General features: G+C 38.3%; 1 protein-coding gene across 1 annotated transcript; it reads left to right on the top strand.

The window, feature by feature from the left end:
• The first annotated feature begins 6,646 nt into the window (after positions 1-6,646).
• Positions 6,647-11,994, top strand: LOC147334879 (uncharacterized). The gene is made up of 3 exons (XM_086286945.1): positions 6,647-6,918; positions 8,640-8,873; positions 10,868-11,994. Exons 1-3 carry the CDS (start codon positions 6,747-6,749, stop codon positions 11,812-11,814), a joined length of 1,353 nt encoding a protein of 450 aa, XP_086143071.1. The 5' UTR covers positions 6,647-6,746; the 3' UTR covers positions 11,815-11,994.

Consider the following 11,994-nt stretch of genomic DNA (forward strand, 5'->3'; position numbering starts at 1 on the left):
CTCTGCTGGTTTGTCTACAACATATGTTTTGCTTTCACTTTCTTTTGCATTCTTTGTTTAACCTTTATCATATTTATCTAATATTATAGTTTTGTCTTCCTTTGTACAATGACTTGCTTTGCTGCCAGCAGACTTATCCATGTTTGTGACTGTTGTTTTCTGAGATTTCTAAAGTGAAGTTTATTTATAAAGATAAAAAGGGTTAAAAAAGCTTAAAAATGTCGGTGAGCAGTAAATAAAAAAGGGTTAAACACACAGTATTGCTCTCGAACAGCTCCTCTTATTGGAGTGGGGAATAACAACTACCCTCCCTCTTCTTCCTGCCCTTAAACACAGATTGTTAGCACAGGCACCATACTGAGGACAGGTGGAAGAGAAAACATGGAAATGAGATTTTTTTGTAGTGGATCAAAAAGTAAACACCTTGCAGCTCAGTTTAACTGCAGAAAATCAAAGGTGAAAGAATAGAGGCAGAAAATAGGTTTTAGTTTATTAATGTCACAAGTTTTGAGTTGAAAGTTCACCAAGAACCTCTTGTTCCTGATGTTTATTGGTCCTATACTATATCTCCGGTATGTGTCCATCCCTACTGTATACAAGGTTCTAGTGTCTTTTACCAACCAATGAAACCAGTTGAAAATTGAGGACCTTCAAAGTGCAGGAAAGTCTGGGGTGCAGTGAGGCTGGACTGACTTGCTGACAAGAGGCATGATGAGGGTGAGTGTGATTTCTCTTCTGAGTAGTTGACTGTGAAGAATCTGTGGAAACTAACCACAGATCTGCAATCAGGACAGCAGGACCAGGTGAAGAAAAACCCTGGAGCGCTCCAACTGATCCAGCAAATGGTTGCATCTGCTGGATTCATTATCTGGTTGCATTGTTGTGTCATGTAGCGGAGTGTGTTGAAATGAGGACCCAAATGCTCTGATGTCAAGAGGCAGAATTTACTACACCAGAAATATTCTCACCATTCACTGACAGAACCATGTGGACAATGTATTACCTCTGGAGTTACAGTCACAAATGCCATTTAAAACTTTACAGTGCAAAACAGAAGCCTTGCCTTAATCATCTGGGGTGTGTGTCACACAAACATGTATTGTGGTCACAAGAACCAGTTTACTGGATTTATTTTGAAACAACTGGAAACCTTGAGATTTAATACAAAAACAAAAAGGAACATCCAGATTGTTATATCTGGATGTTATATCTGGATATGACTGCTCTTGGCAATGTCATGGGGTGTACTGAAGTGCATGAATGAATGTATATTAACAACTGAAATTAAGTTAACCAGATGAAGCATGAAATGTCTTGCTCTTGTTTTCTTACTGTCTGCAATGACATACATTTAAGAATCATGCTGAAGAATCACCACCTATTGTTCTTTGTGTTTTCCAAACCATCCCAACTTTTTCTGCTTTGGGGTTGTATATGTAATCATAGTAAATGACACATGCTTGACTACAGACCAGTTTTGATTGAAACATCTGGCACAACTTGGCCCATGTTTTAAGATTCTCTGCATTCATTTGTGTGAACAGATGGCTGAAAAAAATTCAAATATTGAGGTACGACAGATGTATATTAACAAATGAAATGACATTTTGGTTATCTTTTATGCATAACAGAAAACCTTAAAATAATGTGGTTCAAACCTCAAAACATCAGGAATGTTCAACAGATATGGTTCCCTCATACAAACTGTTTCTCTTATCGATTTTTTGGTCTTCCAGTCATTCTGATAGAAGTTCATCTTGGCTTCATCTTTTCAAGACTTTATTATCAGTGCTGTGCAGGCTATCCTTCTTGTTCCTGAGCGTAGCCAGTGGTTTGCATCTGGTTGTAAACTCTTGAGAGGAGATATGTCTGTGAAGGTTCTCAGTCATCAAGACCTCGTAGTCTAAGGAGTTTGGGAAGAAAAGCATCTGGACTTCTTTAAGTTGCTTGAAGACGTTTCACCTCTCATTTGAGAAGCTTCTTCAGCTCTACGGTCAAATGGTGGAGAGTCCCAGGCTAAGTCCACACTAACGCGTTTTTGCTTTGCTGACTTAAAATGCAGCGTTCACACTAGCCCGGATAGATTTGAATATGGCGTTTTCATTTGAAAATGCTCAGCGTCCACACTATCGTTTTCAGTCATTTTCACAGAGTTGTGCGCCCACATTGAAACGGCCAAAAGCGCTTCCATTACAGTACTATGCATGCGTGAAACACAAAAAGATTCGGCCTGCCTCATTTCTGTCTGCCACTTATTTACCTTTCGGCTCTTTGAAACGTTGCAGCAAAATGTCGAGGAAAAGCAAGAGTTTTTTAAATGGACTAACAATGAGAAGGAGTTGTTGCTGCAAGTAACACAAAAGTACGAAGTAGCAAAAGCGAGTGAGAGTTAAAGAATTTGAAGAAAAGCTATCTGGAGCATGTACAGACTGATATTAATCTTTAATAGGGCTGTCAAAACTGAGAGCAAAGAAAACAACTGCTGCATAATGCCCTCCGCTATCTTAGTTTAATTGGTCACATGACTGCATCACATGATTAACATGCGTCATCGTTTTAGAAAGTCTCGGTTTTCGCTGTCCACACTGCAACGCAAACACACCGTCTTCAAATGTATGCGTTTTGAAAACTATATGTTTTTCCTTGGAGAAAACGTTGTCTCAGTGTGGACAGGAAGCCAAAAACGGAGAGAAAACAATGCGTTTTTAAACGAAAACGCATTAGTGTGGATGTAGCCTAGAGCAGCTCTCAGGCTGCTGGTTTATTTGTTGTTCTTGGATATTTAAAAGTAGAACGGGAGGCGGAGTCTTCACCACCTCTTCTGTGGAATCAGCTCCCAGTTTGGATTTGGGACATGCTCTCTATTTCTAGGATTAGGCTTAAAACGTTTTCTTTTTGGTAAAGTATATAGTCAGGGTCAGATCAACTGACCCTGAATCCTTCCTTAGTTATGATGAAATAGGCCTAGATATCTGGGGGATTCCCACAATGTGGTGCATTAACTCACCACATTTAATTTTTAGTTATTATTCATCTGTGGCTGTCTTCCACAGCATGTTTTTGTCCTGTTTTCCTCCCATCACCTCCAACTGATCACAGCACATTGCCGCCCCTCCATGAACCTGATCGTTCTGTTAAAAGGGAGTTTTTCACTCTTAAGAGTTTGTGTAATTGTTGTGGTTTCTCTATATTATTGTAGGATCTCCACCTTACGATATTAAACATGTCGTTATAATTTGGTGAAATATAAATCTTACTGAATTTAATAGATAGACAGATCAATACTTTATTGTTCCCACAAGGGAAATTGCTGTATTACAGACCATGATGAAGAATAAAAATAGTATTAATTTATCATCTACAATAAACAACAAGTGAGAAACAGCTTTAAAATAAAATAAAACATTGTATTAATATTCACCCAGAAACACCACATATCTGACACAACTGAATAAAATATTTACAGGAGTTACTCTGCTTGACATTTACTTTCAAATATATTTGCTTGCCGACCTTTAGACACTGCCCTGTAAACGTTTTATTTGAAGGGCTCGAGTGTTTTTGTTTTACAGCTAAAAACAGCGATAATCCTACTTTAATAACCACATTATTTCAACATGAATAAAAAAACAGATTAAGGATAGATAACTAGTTCTTTTAAACTTTCTTATCAGTCACACACTTCTGAATTGTGTGTCATCAGCCTCTTTCATATCGCCTCTCCTTCAAAGACACCACAACTGAGCTGCAGCAGACTCTGGACACTTGCAGTCCAAAGACAAAGGAAATCAAATATGGCAGTTAACAAAAATAGTATCGAATGTTAACACACATCTTATAAGCTTTCAGTAAGTTGCAGGAATAAAAGAATCATATCCTATAATCATGTGTATATGCTTTGTATTTTTAAATACAGAGATAAAGTAACTAAGTGTATAAAGAACAACAAAGTCCTTTAGGAGGGATGGTTTTATAACAAAGGTGACAGGCTCTGGTGTTCAAAGCACACAAACAGACGGACAGTAAGGAGATTTGAGCATTAAGGAGCAACTCGCATCACTGATATTACGTAACTGTTAAAACAACACTGAAATGTGTTGACGATTCATTTGAATTAAAATGGGAGTGTTTTTCTGTACTGTACCTGAAAATATCTTGTTTATCTCAGACTCACACACACAGTTACTGGAACAACACTGATAGAAAACAAGTCCAACAGGTTAAAGACATGCAGAAAATATTTTTTTGGACGACTTGTGACCAAAGTCATAATAAAACCTGCAGATTAGAAACTGAAAGTTCTGACTTTAATCGTTTAAAGTAAAACTAAAAGCTGCTGTAAAGCCAATTGTATTCAAAGTCTGCATTCAATATTTATTTTCATACATTTCAAACTTTTCTCTCCTCTAGTTATTTAATGTAGAAAAATATGATGCTAACATTCATAACAGCATGACATGCAGCTCCTGTTAAGAATGTCAATATTTTGTTTTCTCTCAATGACAAGAATAAATATTTTACTTGCTTTATTCACTCCTGTCATTTTCATTGTTAAAAAAAGGGGGAAGAGCAAAAAACGCTAACCTGTAATACTCAACGATTATTGGGCGATTGAGAGAAAGCCCTTCTTTAATAAACACCACTGAAGAGTTGCTGTGGATTACAACTGCTAGTAAATATGAACTTCTGTTTTTTAAATGTATATTCAGTAATAAAGATTTGGATTCACTCGTCTGCCAGAGCCAGTTATTAATAATGACTAATGATTAAATGCAGAGAGGTGTTTGAGAGAGATGAGTGTAGAAAAAGAAGAAGATTAGGCTACTGGAATAAGTGGCATAACTAAGGGAAGGTTCAGTGTCAGCTGATCCTAACTACGAGCTTCATCAAAAAGCAAAGTTTTAATCCTTATCCTAAAAGTAAAGTGGGTGTCTGACTCATACCTAATGGGCTCAAATTAACATGTATCTTAAAAAGAAATAAGAACTATAAGGAATACTGAAATGTGTTTAATTTTGGACTACTAACTTGTTTTAATGAATAGCTGAAGCAGTTTTACTTCTTGGTGCCTGCGGTGGAGGTGTGCTCCCTGGCCTGCTGCAGAGGAGGGGGGATAAGTTAGATCACACTGCTATCTTCTTGGCTTTTTCAGTGACAGAGCAGAAAGACGAGTGGGTGGCAGCAGTCTTGGAGTGACTGTTTCCAGCGTGCAAAGCACCAAAACAACAGAATCGGCTGCCATAGACAAACTGAGCAAACTGACAGCGGTGTGTGTGCGTGGGGTCCTTTCTTCTGTGCCTCTGCACTGATTTAAAATTCTGTTAGCAGGAAGTTTATGTTGAGCTCGGTGTATTTGATTTGACTTCATATGTGAAAAAAACAATTACACACAAGTGAACAAACATTAAAATGACCAGAGACCGAAAGAAAACTCACACACAGAAAATGAGCTGAGGGAGACACCTGGTGGACAGACACAGACATGACAGGAAGAAAGACTAAAGTGCAGAGTGGAGACAAACAGCTGGAAATACTTGTTGGAAAGGATTGTCATGCTTCAGAAAAACACACAGCACACACTCTAACAGTCCTTTATTTGCACTGAAGGAGACACGTGAAGAAACCAAATCACACAATAATGAAGTGAACACATTTATAGTCAGTGTTCAAGATGATGGATAGAAATGAAAATCATTTTAATGTATTTTTATGTCTGTGTCTTACAGCAGATACAGCATTTACATAAACTCACTGGCCTTTTTCTACTGAACACTCTTTACTGATGGATGATTCGTTGTAAAAAGTGGATCTACCAACATTTTATTTCTTTGTTATTGTGATTAAAATGTCAAACAAATATATTTTCCACTTTTTGTGTGACAGATGCAGGAATTTCTCTGTCCTGCATGTGGAGAAATCTGCTGTTAAATCAGAACATTAACAGGTTTCAGGTTGTATTCAAACACATATTACTGTGTATCATGTGTCAGCAGGCATGTGTTAACAGGGACTATGAAACACGTTATAAGATGGTCTCAGGCTAAAAATACTTTGCTTTGTTTAAAAGAATGTAGGCAAATCTTTTCACGGATATGCATTAAAACAACAACAAATATGTAAATGAGTAATATCCAAGCAAATAAATAAATAAAATAAGACTCTTTGTTAATTCAGGATTCATTTTTGACATATTGAATCCTGATAGTTTCTCAGCAGCTTCGTCATAATGTGCTTTTGTTATCATACAAATTGGACAAATTCAAAATATCCATAAAACCAAAATAATCTGCTGTAGTTTTTGATGCTGTACCAACACGTGTGCTCATACTGTTGATGATTTAGCCTTCAGTTTAGAAGCATTAATAACAGCTGACTGTAGGAATATAATTATTTATGTTACTGCCTCTTTTGCTCTTCCTTATTTAATGATATACAGCAGGAGAATGCATGGAGGACCTGTGATAGATACTGTATCAATAACAAGCATGAACCTGTTTACGCTTTCTCTTTGGAATATGAATGAAGTTATGAACGAGGGAGAAAAAACGTCACGTGACTGCAGGCCAACAAATCACAGCAGAGCAACAAAGTAAAAGGAGGCGTGTCCATGCGAGAATAGTCACGTGCACAGATATGGCTGCTGAACTCCGGGGAGAGAGAAACTTAAGTATCGATCCCATCACGTCAGTGTAGATCAGTCTGTATAGATGCTTGTATCGATCCGCTCAGCCTGAGTTGAAGCAGCGATGAGTTCAGCTCAGTATCTGAGAGAGTTCATCAAGGAGAGACTAACTGCTGTTTGTGAAGAAATCTTCTCAGAGGTTCAAAAAACCATCGTCCAGTATGAGGAGGAGATCAACCGTCAGCACAGACTGCTGGATATCAGCCGGAAACCCGACAGAAACTCACACATCATAGGTATGGACATGTTTTTAACTCTGTGCTGTTCAAGCTCAGATTCTTCAGCGTGACTGACTTTACTAGAAGATGTTAAAGTGGGTATTTATCAGTGCTGTGGGTCAGTGTCCAGTGATGGTCCATGGTCACTGCTAGGTTAGCTCCTGGTAGCAGCAGAGTAAGCCAATGTAGACAGCAGCATCTCTGAGCAGACCAGGGACGGATCTAAAGAAATTTTCTTCGGGTGGCAAAATCAAAGCCTTTTCTTTTCAAACACATATGCAGGTGGTACAATGATTAAAATGCAGTAAGTATACACTTTTTTCATATAAATATAGTCTATAACTTAATCATTGTCTGTAGCCTACATACTTAAAAACTTTAGTTACATAAAAAATGTGAGTTTTGATTCTATGTACTGTATAGTCTGTATAATAAATAAATATGTAGCCCAATAAGTATAAAATCCAGAAAGCTACACAACATAGGGCGGTTCATTTACACACACAAGTCTAACTTAAGTTTCACACTGTTTTCGTTAGAAAAAATTCAAATTGTTACATGTTAAATTTACACAAAATGTCATAAATCTGCACTGTCATGAACAAAAATGTAAACCTAATTTTTCATGATTTGTTGGGTTAACCCTCTGAGGTCCAAAATATAACCGGACATTTTTGACACCTTTTGATTTTACATTTGTATTTCACCCTCAGACTGTTTCATTTTATTTTTTTCCCCTTTGCCTTGTTTGGTATCATTCTTTTCAGCTCAACCTCGCATATCTGAATTTAATTGTTTTTTCATTGACATCATTCATTGATCTGAAATCACACAAAAAACAAAATCCCACCAGTATTATTTTACTGTTAAAAAAAACAACACAGACATGTTGAGTAAATTATTTTTATAACTTGAAATGCAAATATAAATTGTACATTTTGAACACTTATGCACACATTTTGTAAACATGTCTGAATCTAAACTAGTTTATCTTTCCACAAAACCAGATTATAATAAATACTTAAACAAAGTGCTCTAATGTTTATTCTGCACTAAAATTTGGAGAAGCTTAAAGAAAAAAATGTTTTTTTAAAGAATACTCATTTTGTTGCATTTATTTATTTTTTAAACTTTATTTTCTCCAACAGGATTCCACAGTTCATCAGGTGTCAGTGTTTTAGGTCCTATTGATATTGTTAGACAGACCATCTAACATGATAGACCTTATCACATGACCTGGTGATGAAGCTCTACAGTGAACATGAAAAATATAACGCCAAAGTGCAACATTGTTTCTGCAAAAATGACAAGATGCTAAAAGAATGTTAACAGAAAACTATTAATTTTATACATTTACAAATGAATATATCTCACTGCTCAGTGGTGCCTTTATTTTTAATGACAGTTGCACATTTGAACTCTTACACTTTAAACTATTTCAAAACTGGAAAACATTCATGCGTTTTTTGCATCATCACCTGTGAATTCCACCTCATTGCCTGAGAGTGCCTCTATGACCCGCCTCAGCTGATGAAAACATCCTGCATTCATATACTTAATTTAACATGATCAATACCACACTGTGGCGCCGGTCAGGCTACAATCTGAGCTCACTGTCTCTCCAATTGATCACGATTTATTCAGGCTTTGATTCATGCTTTTATAAAATAGTGTTGCGTGTGTTCTTGTATCATCGCATTAGTTACCTTGTTCTGTTTTTTTTTTCTTTGTTCCTCAAGACCTCCCACAAAATCATGACTGTGAGGAAGAGGAGGGGAGGAACTCCAGTCTGGTCCAGGAGGACCCAGAGCCTCCACAGATTAAAGAGGAACAGGAGGAGCTCTGCAGCAGTCAGGAGGGAGAGCAGCTTGGACTGAAGCAGGAGGCTGAAGGCATTATCGTCTGGACTGGGGAAGAGCAGCTGAGAGAGATGGAGACCATCTGGAAACCTGTGATAAAGTTACACAAAATAGGTATGTAAGACTCTGATGTCCTAATAAAAATGAAGGTCACCCATGTAGGTGATGAGTAAAAATAACATTGTAAAAAAAAAGAAAGATAAATGGCCTGCATTTGTATAGCGCTTTACTCAGTCCCTAAGGACCCGAAAGCGCTTTACACTACATTCAGTCATCCACCCATTCACACACACATTCACACACTGGTGATGGCAAGCTACATTGTAGCCACAGCCACCCTGGGGCGCACTGACAGAGGCGAGGCTCCCAGACACTGGCGCCACCGGGCCCTCTGACCACCACCAGTAACATTGTAATAACATTGTAAAAATAACAGTGTTACTAAAAATAACATTGAGCAGAGTGCGACCAACTGTTCGGGTAACAAAAAAAAAAAAAACTCTGTAACTCTCCGTGTGGTCAACAACAGACACACATTATGCCCGTGTCGTGGACTAAACCAATCAGAGATAGTCAGGGGCGGGACCTCTCTGATTGGCCGTGGTCCAATTGAAAGTGCAGTTGGAAGAGGGAGGTCAGTAGCTAGAATAAAGCGATATCAATTCATTAAATCCTAAATCGACTTTTAAATATAACTGTGTTTTGCCAGAAACGCCAGATTCTCAGATTAAAGCTCACAAAACCATTTCAACAACAACCAAACAGCAAATGAGAGCAGGTACACGAATTCCACACAAAGACGTAAACACAGAACGGACCGACACATTAGAATCAACTTTGTCTTTCTCGGCTTTCTCACCCGACGGCCCGTAGACGGACACGCTGTCGGAGCTCTGTGTTCACGTCTTTTTGCGCTGATTCTGAGCTTCAGGTTTTGTCTCTCTCCAACTAAAATTCACAGAGCCAGCAGCAAAAGAAGAAGCAAACTACGCTTCACATTTGGTCAATGTCGTCATGAATTCCCTTTGAGTTTTGCTGTTTTGCTTCCACCACGATAAAAATCACACTTCATGCACAGCTAGCCCTCTCTCTCTCTCTCTGTACTTCAAGAACAGTTTCCCGTCTCAAATCTGTTTTCTGCACTATTCATTCGCTTATTACCCACCAGTCTACCGTTGATTACAGCGCTGTCGGCCGCTGTCTTTTTCTTTTTTTTTATTTACTTAAATGACCTCGGAAAAGAAAGCCTAATTTCTGCTGTTTAATACTGAAGAAAAACTTTTTAAAATTATGCAAAATTACAGAATATTTTTAAGGTTATCTGCTATAAAAAGCCAGGCCAGAAAAATCTCCTTCATGTTTTTCTGTGTTTTATTCTCAGTTACTTTGACACAAAGGCATCTGCTGTGATGTTCACAATTCTGATGAAGTCTCACATGTATCCGTACTGATAAATGATCAGAATTATAATATTTCTGACTGTCTGAGACTAAATTGAATCAAATCAGGACTTTGAGAACCTGAATCGAATGGATTATAGAAATCAGTGATGATACGCAGCCCTAGTGAGCAGCCTTGGCCTAACAGAAGTGGATGTAGCTGTGGGTAATAAGAAAAGATGAAAAGAACTATTGATAACTTTTTTTGTTAAGTTAAGGCCTGATCCATCTGAAGTTCATAGCCAGCTCTGACATGGTGCCATCTGTCTTTGAACGCTGAAAAAGCACAGTGTATCCAGAAAACACATTATATGCTGCAATAAATGCACTGCCCAAGTGTCCACTCTCCCCATTGCCTTTCAGCAACAGACAGCAACAAACAGGTCGTCAGAGGAGGCCAAGATGATGATTAAGTTTAACATTTTCTACAATATTGACAAAGCACTTTAAGCATAAGATTGTTAGTTAATAATTTAGAAATGAATATTGTCTGTATGGACTGCAACTCCCCCCCCCAAAAAAGTGCACATGTAAAACTGCGGTGTTAAGTGATGCGGTTGAAACATTTTAGTCCGCCTAACTTTTGTGCCGGTGCAACGATGGCAAAAAGTTAGTCTAGAGCCCTGTCAGTAAATGTATTTTTATCATTTTGTTCATTTGTGCTTTCAGACCTCCAACAGCAGGATCTCTCTGAAAAGGACGGTGTTCTCACAGACCAGCAGGTCTGTAACCAGGAGAGGAACTCCAGTCTGGACCAGGAGGACCCAGAGCCTCCACAAATTAAAGAGGAACAGGAGGAACTGTGCAGCAGTCAGGAGGGAGAGCAGCTTGGACTGAAGCAGAAGGCTGATACTTTCATGGTGACTCGATCTTATGAGGAAAGTGACCACAGTGAGCAGCTTCTTTCTCACAGCTCTCCTGAAGGAGAGAGCCGAGATCATGAAGAAAATGGGCACGTGGAGTCAGGATCTACTAGAAATACAGAGCTGAAGAAGAGACGTCACAGAAAGAGAAGTCATAGACAGAGACTAGACAACACTGCTGTGTCAGAGAGTCAAAGTAAACCTGTCTCAAGGAAAAACTCTCTAGAATGTGACATCTGTGGAAAAACCTTTCAGCATAAATTTGTGCTGACTATACATCTGAGAGTTCACACGGGCGAGAAACCGTATTCTTGTAACACCTGTGGAAAAAGATTTTCTCACTCATCAGCATTAAAAAGACACAAGAGAATTCACACTGGTGAGAAGCCATATTCCTGTAGCACCTGTGGAAAAAAGTTTATTCAGAAATCAATTTTGGACTGTCATGAAAGAAGTCACACAGGTGAGAAACCATATCCTTGTAGCACGTGTGGAAAAAGATTTTCTGATTTATCAGCAATTAAAAAACACAGGAGAATGCACACAGGTGAGAAACCATATTCATGTGGGATCTGTGGAAAAAGATGTAGTCAGAAAGCAGCATTGGAATCTCATGTAAGAACTCACACAGGCGAGAAGCTGTATTCTTGTAGCACCTGTGGGAAAAGATTCACTCGAAAATCACTTTTGAACTGTCATACAAGAACTCACAAAGATGAGAAGCTGCATTCTCGTAGCACCTGTGAGTCATAGCAGTGTGTTGGTGGTAGTGCGTACACTGTCAAGTCACTGCAACAACTGATTGGAGAGATGATTCATATTCAAGACAGTATTTTCTGCTATTTTAGGTCCTTTACAATTTAAAGCATCTTGAGAGAACTGTCATTGTGATTTTGTGCTTTATAAGTAAAACTGAATAAAATTGGATTGTCT

The sequence above is a fragment of the Aulonocara sp. 'chitande type north' Nkhata Bay genome, linkage group LG3 (assembly GCF_057382095.1).
Source record: "Aulonocara sp. 'chitande type north' Nkhata Bay isolate Kocher_YH1m ecotype deep benthic linkage group LG3, A_spYH_male_GT1.1, whole genome shotgun sequence".
In the NCBI taxonomy this organism is placed as follows: domain Eukaryota; kingdom Metazoa; phylum Chordata; class Actinopteri; order Cichliformes; family Cichlidae; genus Aulonocara; species Aulonocara sp. 'chitande type north' Nkhata Bay.